The 18,412-nt window shown below is 40.0% G+C and overlaps 1 protein-coding gene across 3 annotated transcripts in view; it reads right to left on the reverse strand.

Annotated features, from left to right (window-relative positions):
- obscnb (obscurin, cytoskeletal calmodulin and titin-interacting RhoGEF b) overlaps positions 1-18,412 on the reverse strand; it is a 62,777-nt gene that overhangs the window by 21,653 nt on the left and 22,712 nt on the right. For 2 of the 3 annotated variants that reach the window (XM_075483194.1, XM_075483195.1), the window contains 18 exons: positions 16,058-16,324; positions 15,641-15,907; positions 15,165-15,431; positions 14,657-14,923; positions 14,149-14,415; positions 13,657-13,923; positions 13,176-13,442; positions 12,318-12,392; positions 9,849-9,944; positions 8,983-9,057; positions 8,474-8,548; positions 7,921-8,016; positions 7,506-7,577; positions 4,327-4,593; positions 3,918-4,184; positions 3,392-3,658; positions 2,731-3,000; positions 1,444-1,710 (listed from right to left, as the gene is read on the reverse strand). In XM_075483194.1, coding sequence (XP_075339309.1) covers positions 1,444-1,710; positions 2,731-3,000; positions 3,392-3,658; positions 3,918-4,184; positions 4,327-4,593; positions 7,506-7,577; positions 7,921-8,016; positions 8,474-8,548; positions 8,983-9,057; positions 9,849-9,944; positions 12,318-12,392; positions 13,176-13,442; positions 13,657-13,923; positions 14,149-14,415; positions 14,657-14,923; positions 15,165-15,431; positions 15,641-15,907; positions 16,058-16,324 — 3,696 coding nt within the window. The remainder of the gene's footprint in view (positions 1-1,443; positions 1,711-2,730; positions 3,001-3,391; positions 3,659-3,917; positions 4,185-4,326; positions 4,594-7,505; positions 7,578-7,920; positions 8,017-8,473; positions 8,549-8,982; positions 9,058-9,848; positions 9,945-12,317; positions 12,393-13,175; positions 13,443-13,656; positions 13,924-14,148; positions 14,416-14,656; positions 14,924-15,164; positions 15,432-15,640; positions 15,908-16,057; positions 16,325-18,412) is intronic. The other variant, XM_075483196.1, reaches the window with a different exon arrangement.

Raw genomic sequence — 18,412 nt, forward strand, 5'->3', positions numbered from 1 at the left:
ATTGACATGTAACGATCCTAAATAAAGACTAAATAAAAATAAATAAATAAAAAAAAGGAAATATGCGGGTTTTCGCTGCTCCGAGCTAATTCATTTTGAGTTGGAGAATAAATTAGAGTTATCACTTTTCCCCTGAATAGCTGTCTGTCTCTTTGACAAGTTACTCATCTCAATACTTTCAGACTTGTCAGCTGGTCAGCTCAGACATGTAAAGGTTCAGCATTTCTGAACGAGTTCAGTTCTATTTTAGCTCCTTTTTAGTTTGCAGGAGTCAGTGGGTCGAACAGGTTCATTTAGCATTGTCATTTTCCTGAATATAATCACTTCTTTGAAGGAATTCACTGTATTAAGTTTTTCCTCAAATGCAAAACGTAGGAGAGCAAAAATCTGGAGAGCAAAAAAAAAGTTTGTACCCCCGCTTTGAGTAACGGGGGATCATGTACCTATGTATTTACAGCTAAATATAATTTTATTGGATTTCTTTTGTTTGTTTTTTCCTGCATTAAAAAAGTATAGGTCTGACATTATAATCCAGAAAAAAAAAAAAGAAAAAAAAAGAAACAGCTGGAGGAATAATAACATAACTAATTATGTTTAACAGGTCAGTGACATGACTGGGCAAGGAAAAGAGCACCTTAGAAAGGAAGTTTCTCTTTGAAGCAGAGATGGACACAGGTTAAGTTCAGGTTCAGGCACAGTAAAACAGTGTCTTCAAATCAAGGAACAATGTCTAAATAATGTTCGAACTGGCAGCTTACACATCTGGAAAGGCTCCATCAGTGCTTGACAGTGGACACAGGTTTTAGAGCAACATCTGCTCCATGCATATTTCAGCAATACGATGCTAAACCACATTCTGCATCTGTTACAACAGCATAGAGTAGATAAGTTCTGGTGCTGGACTGGCCTGTCTGCAGAGCAGAATTTTCACCAACTGATAATATTTGGTACATCATGAAACACAAAATGCAACAAAGAATACCTTGCCGGACAACATTAATCTCCCAAAGGTCCGGCAACTGTTCTCCTCAGATCCTAGATGTTTACAGACTGTGTTGAAAAGAAGAGGGAATGCTACACAGTAGTAAACATGACCCTGTCCAATTTCTTTTTTGAGATATGTTGCTGCCATCATATTCAAGATGAGCTTCAAAATTCAATATTTTTCACAAAATAGTAAATTGCAAAAACATTCCGTCCGTTTAAATTTTGCAAAGTACGTTTGTTCCAACTTGTTTGGATTTGGAGTTGTAATACATTTCATCACAGCTGAGATATTGGTCTGTCGATAAGTAGCAAATACAAGAGGATTAGTTGTTGAGTAGGAGATATAATTTAATCCAGTGCTTTGGAATCATGAGAAAGTTTGTAAAAAGGATTTCAGGAAGGATGAAGACAAGAGAAGACAAAAGACACAGATTGGCGATGAAGATGTGCTGTTACCTTTTACAGTCAGGGTAGCAGTGCTTTTCTTCTCCCCCGTCTCACAGGTATATTCACCACTATCCTCAGGGATCAGCCTGTGTATCACCAGGATGTGAGTGGTGGCTGTCTGCTGCATCGTGTACTTCCCCCCCTGGGTGAGTATTGTTGAGCCTCTCCGCCAGGTCACCTTACAATCAGGGCTGGATGTCTCGCAGGACATTGAGACTTCACCTCCTTCTGTGGACTCTTGACTCTCCAGTTCCTTCTTGAAGGATACAGGTGCTGCTGCCAGAAAGACCAGTTTCATGAGATGAATGATTTAGTCATCTTAAAAGTTTTAGAGGGGAACACGGCCTCCACAAAACACACTGTGATCAAAGGCGGCATTATTTATACAGACACTGCAACTACTATGACATAGAGACACTTAAAACAGAAGAAAAGAGCTCTTAAGTCACCATCTCATGTGCACTCAGCCAGCTTCAAAGTGTGAAAAGAAGCTAAATCATTAAAACTCTGCAATAAAATCAATAGTCTTTTGTTTTTGGACACATTACTACTGCTGTTTTAATGTATATATAGTGAAATATGGGAAAAATAAAAGAATAAATAGATAAAAAAAATTCTGTATGATGTATTTGTGTGCACCATGGAAAGGATTGCTACACAAACACACATTTCCAATAATTAATAAAAAATAGTAGAGGTGACGGAACATAAGAAAGGGAGGAGCAGACGTGCAGCCTAGTTTTTCAGAGGTAAAATTTACACATGTTGGAATAAATACTGTGTATTCATTCATTTACACGCCAAAGCCGGACAACTTCAAAAGTGAGTAACACAGCTCCTCGCTGAACTTCCTATTTTCAGTTATTTAAAAAAAAAAAAAGTGTTCATAAAGAGTTAAAAGATCGCAAAGTGCATGGAATTTTGCTTTATAACAGTTCCACTGAAACATATCAATCAACAGGACAAAACTTAATTCAAATACTAAACTGAATGTTAAAAGAAAAGTTTTTTTCTATTTAAGGTCAATGGACAGAGGGTTGAACATGCATATATATATTACAGAAATATAATAGGATCTATAGGAAGATTTTTTACAAATATGGAAGTAACATGAATACAAATGAAGTGGAAGTACAGTGTGAAAAAAAGTGCAATTGTATTTTGAAGAACTCTTTGAAATGGCAGCTGGAATGTGTCCCACAAGAAAAACAGTAGAATAAATGATCAGAAGTCCAAATGTTAATGGAAAATAACCCTTCTCGTCCCAGGAAATAAAATGCTTAATGCCTCCCTCACCTCTAACTGTCAGGGAAGCGGTGGAAGTGTGGTTTCCCACAGTGAAAGTAACCGTTCCCGAGTCAGCTGTGGTGACACCTCTGAGTGTGAGGCTGTGCACCCGGCCCTCTGCTTTTATCAGGTTCATTTCATTATTCTGCAGTGGGACGTCCTGGAGTTTCCATTGGACCAAAGGAGTCTCCTCATGAGAAAGTAGACACTCGAAGCGGACATCTTCACCCTCGTATACAACGCAGCTCTCCAAAAATTTCAGTATGTTAACTTCGACCTCTGTTTGACAAATACAGCAGCACACAGAAGTTCAAGTTCAAGTTGTCCAGATATGCAAATAACGAAGAGTTTTGCATTGTGAGCATGTGCAAGACTACAGGCTCTGGTGTGTTAATGTTTGTGAAGAGGGATAAGAGAAGAGCACAAACGATGAGATCAGTGACCAAGCTCTATAGAAAAGTGAATGAATGACTTGAGGTCCTTCGAAAAAGGGAAATGTTAGGGTAGAGGGCAAAAATTAAGGATAGGATTTTTAGATGTAAGGTTGATGCATTTCATGCTCAAGTGTTGCTTTGGAAAAGGACGGACAAAAAGATGGAGTGATGCGGGAGAGGAAGCAGGGAATCCAGAGGATGCATATAAAGAACAGTCTTGAATGAAGAGATCCTACCCTTCACAGTGAGAACAGCTGAAGTCTTCTGGCAACCTGTGTCACAGGAGTATTCTCCTGAGTCAGTTTGATGCAGTTTAAAGATGACAAGCTCAACTGCAGTCCCTTCCTGTTTCAGATGATATTTGCTGCTGGTTGTCAGCACCCTGTCACCACACCTCCAGACCACACTGGCTCCTGGCTTTGTGGTCTCACAGCGGAAACTGGTACTCTCTCCTATCTTTCTTTCAAGGTTCTGTAGCTGGGTTTTGAAAAGGACAGGCTCGGCTGTGGAAAATTGAAAAAAGGAGCAAAGTTAAAGATAAATGAAAGCTCAAATAAATGTGGTCCATATTTTAGTCTTCCACCCACATAAAACTGCCGTGTAGGTGTCAAAGAAAGAACAACAGCAGAAGTGGAAGTCGTGCCATATGTGTCAAAATCTTTAGTTTGAGATTTGATCCTGTGGTTGAGTCAACCTCACAAAGCTGCAGCTTGAGGCCACTCAGGTGCTTTAACTACTAAAAACATGTTGCAGAAAGCATACCCTTCACAGATAGTTGTGCAGTACTTTGACGATCTCCAGTGTCACATGTGTAGCTCCCAGAATCCTCCGGGTCTACATCATGGATTACTAGTGTTGCCAGATGACCCGTTTGTCTAATTTCATATTTGGTACAAGGACAAAGCCCAAGTTCTCCTTTCCTCCACTCTAAAGAAACACCAGGTTTAGAAACCTCACAGTGTAACGACACACTGTGCCCCTCCTCCACGCTCTGGCTTTGCAACTCTTTTGTGAAAATAACTGGAAGAGCTGAGGAATGAAAATAAAAGACTAATCAACTTGGAAATAAGAAACAGAAATGATCAAATATAGTGAGGTGAAAAAGACTCAACTGAAAGAATGAAATTACACAATGGAAATGACGACATGAGGTAGATGGTTGCCATCCTACCATTTACTTCAAGAGATGCTGAACTTAGTGTGTCCTTTGAACAGCATGAATAGCTTCCCGTGTCTCCAGGTGTCAAATCAAGGATGCGTAGCTCATATCTTAAGCCTGTTTGTTTTATCTGGTACTTTTCTCCACAACTCAGGACTTCGGTTCCTTTCTTCCACTCTACTTGGAGTCCAGATTTAGAAAGCTCACAGCATAGAGTGACAAAACCTCCCTCTTCAGATACTTTTCTCTCCAGATCTCGAATGCATACGACTGGAACAACTGGGGATTAAATGATTAAATGTACATGTTGATATGCAATACTGCAATCCAAAGTCTTTTTTTTTTTTTAGATTTGATCTGGAATGAAGATCAGAGTTTGTTATGAAAATAAGTTCAGTTGGACTTACCTGACTGAGCACTAAAAACTGAATCTAGCACTAACCTGTAGACTTGTTTTTTTCTTCACTTATACAAAAACACACTCATTCATATACAACAACGATGCACAGATGATGATCCCTGTCTCCATTCAAAACGTGGTGGTAACCGCACATTCAAAAAGTTTGTTAACCTCAACTAGTTTTACCTGAAAACAACAAACCATATCCACATATCTGGCATTCACAGAACAACAAAGTGAGCAACACCCAATCAGGCTGATTACATGTCACATAAAAATCTAAAAGGGAAACAACAAAAATGATGAGGGAAAAAAACACTGCACAACCATAAACAACAAACTAAATGTTGTATAGAGCAATTACTGGGATACTATTGTAGTTCTGAGACTGATATCAAAAGTGAGTGATTAATTTCAATCGTGCAACGTCGAACCCAAGTAAAAACAAGTGAGTCAGACAGATTACAAACCCCTCAAGACATGATGATTCCTGAATGGATAAGTAAGAAAATCCTCCAACAGCATGTGCTTTGTCAAAAATACAAGACACACAAAAAAAACTCACATTTTCACCAGCACATTTCACATTTTAGAATTCCTGCTTTTTAGCTTCAACTTTGGATGTCTTTATTGAAGTTGGGGAATTTTGTGCTGTGATTGTAATTATTCACTAAGAATATAGAAGATTGGGTTTTAATTCAATTAAAAAATTGTAACTTCAGCGTGACCTACAGACAGAGCAATGCAATAAATCAAAAGCAACATTCTACATGTTTTAAAGCCGCAGTATCCAAGACAATATAGTGCAATCTACACTGTAATCACTTGAGAGTGGTAGTGGAAACGCTTGATGGTTGTATATAATACGCATAGTCGAACACTGCACTGAAAAGCCTTTTTCAATTGTGGCAAACAGCAACCAATTCATTTTTTCTTGTGTACTGCATTCATTTAAAGAACATTTGATAGTAACAGTCCAGACATTTTCATGACTTTGACATGTTTTCTGAAAATGAATAATACCACGCATAATCTAAACTGGGCTTTTAGCTCAACTGCACAAGACAACATACAGACTGAGAATCAAGTACATCATCACCAGCCACTATTTGCTGTATGCCTCACAAACCAAAGTACCACAAGTATGATTATTTATGGTTAAACTACCTAATCAAAAGTCCTTTATTAAAAAAAAGAAAACTCACAATATCAATAATAGTCCAGAAGAAGCAACTAAAGACTAGCTCTACAGCAAGCTTTTTTGCCGTTTTACGTTTCTTGTGACCACAGTAGTCGCTATTACACATTTAAAGTGGAGGAATTAAATTAGATGCAATTTACAGCTTGATCGCTTTTTGTTATCACAAACTACGCCCTTTTAACTTTAACCTATAGCCTTAAAACTACAAATACATTTGGGGTAGGCTACTGGAGAATGTTCAAGCTTACACTGCATGAGGTGGGCAGCACTCTGATCTAAAACATCGATTCCGATTTATCGATTTAGGAGAAAATGATGTAAACTTAAACTTGCAAGTGTAAAGGGTACACACAGGGTATGGACATATTTTATCTTGTAGGCCTACTGGGGCAAGACGAAGAGCGGAGTAGAACGAGAGGGTGAGAAGATGGCGGCGACGGGAGGAGCACATGTACAGACGTAGCCGGCTTACAGTTGTCCAGAGGACGGTTTAATAACTTCAGTTCACTTCAAGTTAACGTGAGAGTTCAAGCCAGCTCGGAGTGGGTGTGCCACTCATGAAAGAAAGACAGTCAGAGCTTACGAAAGAAGTGCGGCCGGGACGTCACGAGGACGAGTGGTCTGAGCGGCTGCACCCAGAACCAGAATTGAGGCCCCCGGCCACACCCAAGGCTGCGCTACGGTGTAAGGTCCAGCGGATGTCCAGGCTGCTCATGCTGCTCATGCTCCTTCTCTCTCCCCTCATCGCTCGTTTCATCAAGGGAACCGACGGTGGGCCGTGAGTATTGCTCTGCCACATGAGATTCTCCACAGTCAGCACAAAGTAGTTAGCCGATACGTTAGCCAACTAAAGACTCCATGGGATAATTACAACTCCTCAGACGAGTGAAAAGACTGCAGAGTTTAAACACAAAACTGAAGGACTGAAAAGCACGTTATGTGGTTGTATTTATGCAAATTCACAAGGTTGTGAGTCTAAGACTGAACCAATTCCATCCTGAAGTTTGAGATCCAGTGTGTATGTAAAAAAAATATTGATTTATTGGAGATTTTTGTAACTAACCCGCAGTGACTCACCGGTGAGCAGGAAGGTGTTTTATTTGTTGTGCTTAAAAGAGATTCATGTTGTTAAAAGGGGTTTAACACTGGAATAAATGTTCTATGTTTGATGTAATAAATTTACTGTAACGCACTTGAGTCCTAGTAAGCGTTTGGGTTTCATACGTTACACAAGCGACACAGACAAGCTAAACAGACCGATTTATTACAAATGCACACTACATCAGAGAGAATGTGCAACTAGAAAAAACTTCACAATGTTCTCAATGAAGTACACATGTTTGGATCTTGGTCTGTTAACCTTAGCTTAAAAATCATATTAACATTTTTCTAAAATAAGTGACTTCACAAACTTCATGAAATGCACATAAACAAGCTACAGCCAAACATGAAACCCATATCTACTTGGATCATAAAAAAGCGAACGGAACAGTATCATAGCAAGAACACCTGTAAGTGGCAACACAAGGAAATGAATATGGCCATAAGGAGTAATGTACTCTACAGCCAAGAAGAAATATCAAGAGCTACCTTGTGCGGGCTCTTTGGTCCCCTGGCTCTGGGTATCTTGTTTGGCAGCTGTTCCAGCAGCAGTCTTCTCAGCTGGGATACAATACAAAATTACTCTTGCAATCTTACAGAGATGAAGTCATTGACCCGAAGACAACAGCCAGCCAGTGCCAAGTACATGTAATTACAAATTATGAACACTTTACCGTTACCTGCTTTCAACTCTGCAGACTGAACAATGTCCTTCCATTAAAGTAAAAATACTGATGTTTATACAGTCGGTGTCAAAGGGATGTTTGTGAGAACGAGAGGCAATTACAAAATACCAAACTTTCCAGTTCTGCACTGATGTTGAGAGATTTTCGGCAAACCAAAAATGCCATGTTTACAGCATTGAAAGCATCCATTAAACCCATGCCGACATGTGTTGCATTACCTTCAACTCCACTTTCAAGTTCTTGTGAATATTTCTTTATCTCTTGATTGAGAAGAAGCTGTTTAGGGACCTCTTCAGTAGTTTGCAGTGTTACAGCTATAATGATTGAACCACAATTTCAATTTGACACATGAACGCATCAGCTGCGTGGAGCGCTCATGTCTCATCGAGAACGAACCACAGCTGATGGTCATTAACATGTCTTCGAGTCAACAGTCAGCCTCCATGCAACAACAGAACACAGAGAACACAGAAATCCAGAAGTGCTTAGATTGAAATTATTGTTTTCTTAGAAGCACGAGTGGCAAAAATGTGACATAAGCCATAGCATTTAATAGTTCCAAATAATAATACCAACATTAACCAGAAAGTATGGACTAAAAACTTTAAGAAGCCAATTCATGACCAACAGGATGCAGTTCTAACATCAGTCAGCAGCTTGCGGAGAGACAATTGTTTGAAGCACTTAGCTTTGTGTTTTTGTTCAATTCTGGCTTCACCTTAACAAAATGTTGCACAGCACACAAGCAAAGGTAAGAATTGATAAAATTACCTTCTACAATTTCATTTATCTCCTGCCTCTTCTGAATGTCTTTAGCAGCTGTGGAAGTAGACTCAACCGTCTTGACTGGAATGCAAATACAGTTTTGATATAGAAATACCACCTAAAGTATTACAGCAGAAAACAGTGACATTGCCAGATCCTTTTAAAGTGCATCAGACAACACTTACGATGCAAAAAACAATTAGTCATACGACACAGAAGACTGTGGGAACGCAAACACCAGCCAGCAAGAGGTATCGCTCTGAACCCAGTAGCTTGACACCAACACAACTGGCCCAAACACGAGGGCGCTTTTTTTCTTCTAATTTTCATTGAGCTGATTGTGTTGCACATGCCGCAAAATAGCAATTAGGACAAGGAATAAGAGTCATAACTGTGTAGACAACAAAGTGCAAGCACAATTTGAAGGATGACAGCACCTGCCAACACAAATGCCATTACCAAGACACACAGAGCGTATAAAGCTGAAAGTCCTATGAGCTATTTTCTCTTCATACCTTCTATTTTTTCTTTGGTCTCCTGCTCCTTGGATTCTGGTTTAGCAGCTGAAGGAGGAGCTGACAGCTTCAGTGCTGAGAGAGAATCGTTTACAATTAATTTGCTGTAAAATATCTGCCAATATCTTTAGCCTACCTATCAACGTAAAGCTAAACATCACCCGATAAATGGTCCAGAAAGCAATTTCAGGAGTAATTATGCACCATAAAACACTGTTAGTTGCTCCAGTACAACATGAATGAAAGTTTATGGATAAGCATCAGCACTTCCACCGCTGAAAACTAAAACACTTCACCGTTGCCTGCTTTTAACTCTGCAGACTGAACAATGTCCTTCCATTAAAGTAAAAATACTGATGTTCATACAGTCGGTGTCAAAGGGATGATTGTGAGAATGAGAGGCAATTACAAAATACCATATATATTTTTAAATAATGCTACAAGGAAAAACAAAGAAATTCTATATTTTTTCTCACAGGTCAAATGGGTGATCCAACACAAAAGCAACAGTCCAAAACATCACTTATGAAATTGCCATATAGCAACAAAATAACTGGTGCGTAAACAAAGAAGTGCAGAACAAAGCATTAAAACAGGCAAGCTACAGAGTTTACAACAGAATACACCTAACAAAACAGCATCATAGAGTGGAACTAAAAGAAACAATGATAACCTTCACTCTAGATATTCAAGCCATTCAACTATCTGCATACTATCAGACAGACACCGAAGCCAAACTGAGCTGCCATTCCCCCGCAAACTTTCCAGTTCTGCACTGATGTTGAGAGATTTTCGGCAAACCAAAAATGCCATGTTTACAGCATTGAAAGCATCCATTAAACCCATGCCGACATGTGTTGCATTACCTTCAACTCCACTTTCAAGTTCTTGTGAATCTTTCTTTATCTCTTGATTGAGAAGAAGCTGTTTAGGGACCTCTTCAGTAGTTTGCAGTGTTACAGCTATAATGATTGAACCACAATTTCAATTTGACACATGAACGCATCAGCTGCGTGGAGCGCTCATGTCTCATCGAGAACGAACCACAGCTGATGGTCATTAACATGTCTTCGAGTCAACAGTCAGCCTCCATGCAACAACAGAACACAGAGAACACAGAAATCCAGAAGTGCTTAGATTTAAATTATTGTTTTCTTAGAAGCACGAGTGGCAAAAATGTGACATAAGCCATAGCATCAGTGTTTCCCATACATTGATGAAACTATGGCGGCCCGCCATAGTTTCCTTTTGGCCGCCGTAGTTTCCGAATCCCAATCGTTTGAAACACAGCGATTTTTTTTTTTTTTTTTTTTTTTTTTTTTTTTTTTTGAAACACAGCGATTTCCTCGAAAACCAACCAATATGACTATACAACAGGTGAATTAGTAATTAAACATGTCCTAAAGTGTGCAATGTCAGAGTTTTGAAGTTTAGTGGCAAAAAAGGTTTATGTGTTATTAGTCGCTGTCGGGGCGATTGACACACGTTATAGATCAGTGGGTGCGCATGCATAAAGGTCAGCTGTAATCATCGTGATTTCATTGACAAACATATTTTTTTGACCTATTTATATTCTGAGAAATAATGTGAAATTTGAGCAATGACGAGTACACTAGTATGTTGTCCGGTATGTTGCTTAAAAAAATAGTAAGCTCAATAGTTTCTGTTTAAAATAAGGTGTTTCATCTGTCCCGCATGTGTGGTTCAACCGTCCCGACTAGGCGGAGCGGGGTGAAGTTGGTTTTATATTCGACATTCGCCTATTTTCCAGCTTTGTAATTGTAATAGCGTCACGAAAACCGCACCAATTAGCCTCAGGATGGTATTAATATTTACAGAAAACTAAGACTAACATACCACAGGCTTTATCAACTCACCAAAGTAAGCCTGAAAGATCAGAGTAACCGCGCCGAATATATTTCTAAGTGAACTACGGCAGCCGGAGCGCTTAGGGACCGTCGCAAAAGTGCAACGCCTTTTTTTGTTCTCACTGGATATTCAACCAATGAACACCAAACCACTTCGGATGGGTTTGTGAACTCACTATAAAGCTTTCACAGTCTTTTAGTTTCCAGAAAAATCATTTTAGGTAGAACATTTACTCAGTGTGCATAGTTAATTCCATTTTAGATTTTTATTTTGTAATAGCTCTCTTGTTTTTAAAGATATCAACACCAAACCACTTCTGATGTGTTCCTGAACTCATTGTGTACTTCCCACACCCTTTGTTATCAAGGAAAACCTTTTCAAGTTTCTCAAAAAGTCCTCACTGTATATGATCCATTCATATTTTTCATGAAGTTTAGTTTTAACCTGTAAATATTTTCTATTACAATTGTTATCATTGGGTTTTAATGACAAGATGAGGTTTCCTCATAAGCCCACAAGGGTTTCTGACATCTCCAGCACACATTCCTTTTTTTTAATTTGTTGTGTTTTATTGTGTATTTTTTTGTGTATTTTTTTGTTATATTTGAATGAATGTGTGCAAATCAATCAAATAAAATAAAATCTGCAGTCGCACAAATTTACGCCGAACAAATTCACGCCGCGTGAATTTACCCCCCCCCCCATAGTTTCCAAAAATTCTGTGGGAAACACTGAGCATTTAATAGTTCCAAATAATAATACCAACATTAACCAGCAAGTGCAAGTAATAACACCACTTAAGCCAAGACTAAAAGTCTGGGTAAACACATTTATGGCCTAAAAAACTTTAAGAAGCCAATTCATGACCAACAGGATGAAGTTCTAACATCAGTCAGCAGCTTGCTTCCTTTTCTGAATGTCTTTAGCAGCTGTGGAAGTAGACTCAACCGTCTTGACTGGAATGCAAATACAGTTTTGATATAGAAATACCGCCTAAAGTATTACGGCAGAAAACAGTGACATTGCCAGATCCTTTTAAAGTGCATCAGACAACACTTACGATGCAAAAAACAATTAGTCATACGACACAGAAGACTGTGGGAACGCAAACACCAGCCAGCAAGAGGTATCGCTCTGAACCCAGTAGTTTGACACCAACACAACTGGCCCAAACACGAGGGCACTTTTTTTCTTCTAATTTTCATTGAGCTGATTGTGTTGCACATGCCGCCAAATAGCAATTAGGACAAGTAAAAATTACACTGAAAGACAGAAGGAGCATTTAACACAGGACACAATAGAAGCACTTATCATTTGAGAAAAGAAATATCATGAATCATAACTGTGTGGACAACAAAGCGCAAGCACAATTTGAAGGATTACAGCACCTGCCAACACAAATGCCATTACCAAGAAACACAGAGCATATAAAGCTGAAAGTCTCATGAGCTATTTTCTCTCCATACCTTCTATTTTTTCTTTGGTCTCCTGCTCCTTGGATTCTGGTTTAGCAGCTGAAGGAGGAGCTGACAGCTTCAGTGCTGAGAGAGAATCGTTTACAATTAATTTGCTGTAAAATATCTGCCAATATCTTTAGCCTACCTATCAACGTAAAGCTAAACATCACCCGATAAATGGTCCAGAAAGCAATTTCAGGAGTAATTATGCACCATAAAACACTGTTAGTTGCTCCAGTACAACATGAATGAAAGTTTATGGATAAGCATCAGCACTTCCACCGCTAAAAACTAAAACGTACAACACATTAAAAGGCAGGGTGTGCTAAACTGTAAGAAATCAATAACAGGAGCCCTTTGTTAGTTTTCCAATTTCAAATCCTCTTAAAGGATAAGTCCAGTAAGTGACACAAAATATTCTTGAGAAGGAAGGAAAATTCAAACTCAACAGCAAAGAAAAGTGACTCAGGCAAATTCTTTCAACCTCTGGATCCACTAAAATGTGAAGGGACCGTCTCATCAACTATGTCAGACACTCAAAAACTATACATTCATGAGCCAGCAAAAGAAAAAAAAATGAAATAACATCAAAACAGTGAAAGAAATTTCATAGCAAATGCATCTGTTACAGATACAATTGCTACAGTCCAGACAGAATTAGTATAAACAGTATAACTTTAATACAATCGTGCCACCAACTCAATCCAATCAACATCAAATTTCAAAGTGATATGAGACTGAATGTCAACGGCACATTGCATTGGGTGTCAGCACAAAATGTTAAAGCACATGTGAGACCCATCAATACATTGCAAGAAAAAAAAAATCTTGACATACTGCAGACATTTACTTCACAAATCCTCCTACCCTTAACATTGATGTTAGCTGTGGTCTTCTGGTCTCCGCACACACAGCTGTACTCTCCACTGTCTTCTGGCACAACCTTGTTGATCAGGAGTTCGTTCACAGAGGCCTTCTGCTTCAGCTGGTACTTCTCTCCAGACTTCAGGACCTGTGTTCCCTTCTTCCACTCCACCGGGACTCCAGGTTTAGACAGCTCACAGCTCAGAGTGATATTGGCTCCCTCTTCAGCTTCCCGGCTCTCAAGCTTCTGTTTGAAGGTCACTGGTTGGGCTGATGGTTTATTAGTTAGTTAGTAACCAGTGGCACACCATGACAAAATACATAAAAAACACCATGCACAAAAGAAACTAACACAAACAAAGAGGAAACGCAATCAAGAATGATGTGCTGACCTTGAAATAATAAAAAAAAAAAACATTAACAAATGAAACAGCGCTTATAAATTTGCATTAAACACCCGTGACTCTGATAATTCTCTTCGTACCCTTAACATTGATGCTGGCTGTGGTCTTCTGGTCTCCGCACACACAGCTGTACTCTCCACTGTCTTCTGGCACAACCTTGTTGATCAGGAGTTCGTTCACAGAGGCCTTCTGCTTCAGCTGGTACTTCTCTCCAGACTTCAGGACCTGTGCTCCCTTCTTCCACTCCACCGGGACTCCGGGTTTAGACAGCTCACAGTTCAGAGTGATATTGGCTCCCTCTTCAGCTCCTCGGCTCTCCAGCTTCTGTTTGAAGGTCACTGGTTGGGCTGATGGTTCATTAGCTAGTTAGTAACCAGTGGCACACCATGACATAATACATAAAAAACACAATGCACAAAAGAAACTAACACACAATCACAAACACAGAGGAAATGTAATAAAAAAAAAAATACATGCAGAGTTTAACTTTAACAGATCGACTTTTACAACTGAAACATTGCTTTACAATTTTGGTTAAGAAATCCCACTGACTCTGAAAATCCTCCTCCTACCCTTGATCTTGATGCTGGCTGTGGTCTTCTGGTCTCCGCACACACAGCTGTACTCTCCACTGTCTTCTGGCACAACCTTGTTGATCAGGAGTTCGTTCACAGAGGCCTTCTGCTTCAGCTGGTACTTCTCTCCAGACTTCAGGACCTGTGTTCCCTTCTTCCACTCCACCGGGACTCCAGGTTTAGACAGCTCACAGCTCAGAGTGATATTGGCTCCCTCTTCAGCTTCCCGGCTCTCCAGCTTCTGCTTGAAGGTCACTGGTTGGGCTGATGGTTCATTAGTTAGTTAGTAAACCAATGGCATGCCATCACATAAAACATAGAAATTACAATTCATACATTAAAAAAACAAACACAAAATTGCAAACACCGAGGAGGGGCAATCCACAAAGACATGTAGACTTAAAAAAAACAAAGAAAATTTACAATTGAAACATTTCTTAACATTTCTTCCAACATGTTTTTATTATTTCTAATAATTCTGACTCTCTTAAAGTCCTCTTCGTACCCTTAACATTGATGCTGGCTGTGGTCTTCTGGTCTCCGCACACACAGCTGTACTCTCCACTGTCTTCTGGCACAACCTTGTTGATCAGGAGTTCGTTCACAGAGGCCTTCTGCTTCAGCTGGTACTTCTCTCCAGACTTCAGGACCTGTGTTCCCTTCTTCCACTCCACCGGGACTCCAGGTTTAGACAGCTCACAGCTCAGAGTGATATTGGCTCCCTCTTCAGCTTCCCGGCTCTCCAGCTTCTGCTTGAAGGTCACTGGTTGGGCTGATGGTTCATTAGTTAGTTAGTAAACCAATGGCATGCCATCACATAAAACATAGAAATTACAATTCATACATTAAAAAAACAAACACAAAATTGCAAACACCGAGGAGGGGCAATCCACAAAGACATGTAGACTTAAAAAAAACAAAGAAAATTTACAATTGAAACATTTCTTAACATTTCTTCCAACATGTTTTTATTATTTCTAATAATTCTGACTCTCTTAAAGTCCTCTTCGTACCCTTAACATTGATGCTGGCTGTGGTCTTCTGGTCTCCGCACACACAGCTGTACTCTCCACTGTCTTCTGGCACAACCTTGTTGATCAGGAGTTCGTTCACAGAGGCCTTCTGCTTCAGCTGGTACTTCTCTCCAGACTTCAGGACCTGTGCTCCCTTCTTCCACTCCACCGGGACTCCAGGTTTGGACAGCTCACAGCTCAAAATAATATCGGCTCCTTCTTCAGCCTCCTGGCTCTCCAGCTTCTTTTTGACCGTCACCGGTTGAGCTGTGTATTTATTAGTTAGTTAGTAACCAATGACAGGCCATGACATTTTACAGATAAACATAACAAGACATTGACACTTCACACCATGTTGTGTCATGAAGACCCAACTAGAAATGAGCAAAAACACATAAATATACAACCTCGTTCTATGCAATTGGGGGGAAAAAAGAAAGAAATCTTAAACCCACCCATTAAAATTGTATTCATACCCTTAATGCTGATTTTAGCTGTGGACTTCTGGTCTCCGCACACACAGCTGTACTCTCCACTGTCTTCTGGCACAACCTTGTTGATCAGGAGTTCGTTCACAGAGGCCTTCTGCTTCAGCTGGTACTTCTCTCCAGACTTCAGGACCTGTGTTCCCTTCTTCCACTCCACTGGGACTCCAGGTTTGGACAGCTCACAGCTCAAAGTAACAATAACACCCTCTTCAGCCTCTTGGTTCTTCAGCTTCTGCACGAAGGTTGGTGGCAATGCTGGATGAGCAAGTTTTCAATACGTGTCAAAATTTGGGGGGGAAGTTTCACCAAAAGGTTTTAGCAAAACATGCTCAAGCCTAATACAGCAGACTAATACAGGGTTAACTTTTCCAAAACGTCACTGAAGAAGACTGCATGGATTCATACCATTGACTTTCAAGGTTGCAGATGTCTTCTCGTTTCCACAGAAACAAAAATATTCTCCGCTATCTTCAGCCTTCAAATTCATAATTTGAAGTATACAGGAGGTGTCCTTCTGTTTCATGTCATACTTCTCTCCTGGTTTGAGAATTTCAGAGCCTTTCTTCCATTGGATGTCAGCAGCAGGTTTTGATATCCGACAGCAAAGCGTCACCGCCTCCCCTTCGTTTCTGGTCTGGTTTTTGAGCTTCTCACTGAAACTTGCTGGTAGGGCTAAAATAAAATAAACAGTGTCTTGTTCATACGAAACACGTTGTTGGATTTTGTTTGGCTGCGCAGATGGAAGTGAAATCATAAGTGCAGATAATGGAGGACCTGAGATGTCCCAGTTATCCAGCCTTTACTTATGAAACTCAAATATGATTGAAGATTGATGTTCCTCTTGAGGAAGGTTTGCCTACAACATGTAAACTTACATCTCTCGTTCTAGTGCAACAAAATTAAATCACTTTTTAAATGTACAAAGTGTAACAAGACAATGCATGTGGTTGTACAGTGCCTTGCGAAAGTATTCGGCCCCCTTGAACTTTTCAACCTTTTGCCACATTTCAGGCTTCAAACAAAGATATAAAATTTAATTTTTTTGTGAAGAATCAACAACAAGTGGGACACAATCGTGAAGTGGAATGAAATTTATTGGATGTGTCAAACTTTTTTAACATAAACTGAAAAGTGGAGCGTGCAAATTTATTCGGCCCCCTTGCGTTAATACTTTTAAGTGCAGCCTTTAGCTGCAAGTCGCTTGGGGTATGTCTCTATCAGTTTTGCACATCGAGAGACTGAAATTCTTGCCCATTCTTCCGTGCAAAACAGTCTTCAGCTCTTTCCACAGATTCTCGATTGGATTCAGGTCTGGACTTTGACTTGGCCATTCCAACTCCTGGATACGTTTATTTGTGAACCATTCCATTGTAGATTTGGCTTTATGTTTTGGATCATTGTCTTGTTGGAAGATAAATCTCCGTTCCAGTCTCAGGTCTCTTGCAGACTCCAACAGGTTTTCTTCCAGAATGGTCCTGTATTTGGCCTCATCCATCTTCCCACCAAAATTGACCATCTTCCCTGTCCCTGCTGACGAAAAGCAGGCCCAAACCATGATGCTGCCACCACCATGTTTGACAGTGGGGATGGTGTGTTCAGGGTGATGAGCTGTGTTGCTTTTACGCCAAACATATCGTTTTGCATTGTGGCCAAACAGTTTGATTTTGGTTTCATCTGACCAGAGCACCTTCCACATGTTTGGTGTCTCTCCCAGGTGGCTTGTGGCAAACTTTAAACAAGACTTTTTATGGATATCTTTGAGAAATGGCTTTCTTCTTGCCACTCTTCCATAAAGGCCAGATTTGTGCAGTGTACGACTGATTGTTGTCCTATGGACACTCCCACCTGAGCTGTAGATCTCTGCAGTTCATCCAGAGTGATCATGGGCCTCTTGGCTGCATCTCTGATCAGTCTTCTCCTTGTTCGAGATAATAGTTTAGAGGGACGGCCGGGTCTTGGTAGATTTGCAGTGGTCTGACACTCCTTCCATTTCAATATGATTGCTTGCACAGTGCTCCTTGGGATGTTTAAAGCTTGGGAAATCTTTTTGTATCCAAATCCGGCTTTAAACTTCTCCACAACAGTATCTCGGACCTGCCTGGTGTGTTCCTTGGTCTTCATGAAGCTCTCTGCGCTTTGAACAGAACCCTGAGACTATCACAGAGCAGGTGCATTTATACGGAGACTTGATTACACACAGGTGGATTCTATTTATCATCATCAGTCATTTGGGACAACATTGGATCATTCAGAGATCCTCACTGAACTTCTGGAGTGAGTTTGCTTCACTGAAAGTAAAGGGGCCGAATAATATTGCACGCCCCACTTTTCAGTTTTTTATTTGTTAAAAAGGTTTGACACATCCAATAAATTTCATTCCACTTCACGATTGTGTCCCACTTGTTGTTGATTCTTCACAAAAAAAATAAAATTTTATATCTTTATGTTTGAAGCCTGAAATGTGGCAAAATGTTGAAAAGTTCAAGGGGGCCAAATACTTTCGCAAGGCACTGTAGGTCACTTGTGAAACATCACAACATGCAAATGGATGTAGTTCACAGTTTATGGTGGTGCTAATAAACGCTCAATCACACAAATCCAAGACAAAAGACAAAAATGAAAGGAATGGCACAGGACCAAAAACAAAAAGCACATCCTTCTGTGACATAAAGCAAACGATGCATGGTGTATGGCGCACAACTCTCTGGGAACCAGTTTTTAATGTTCAGAGATTGAACAACCCCCTCCCGAGCCTAAAGA

Source organism: Odontesthes bonariensis, chromosome 14 (assembly GCF_027942865.1).
Source record: "Odontesthes bonariensis isolate fOdoBon6 chromosome 14, fOdoBon6.hap1, whole genome shotgun sequence".
NCBI lineage: Eukaryota > Metazoa > Chordata > Actinopteri > Atheriniformes > Atherinopsidae > Odontesthes > Odontesthes bonariensis.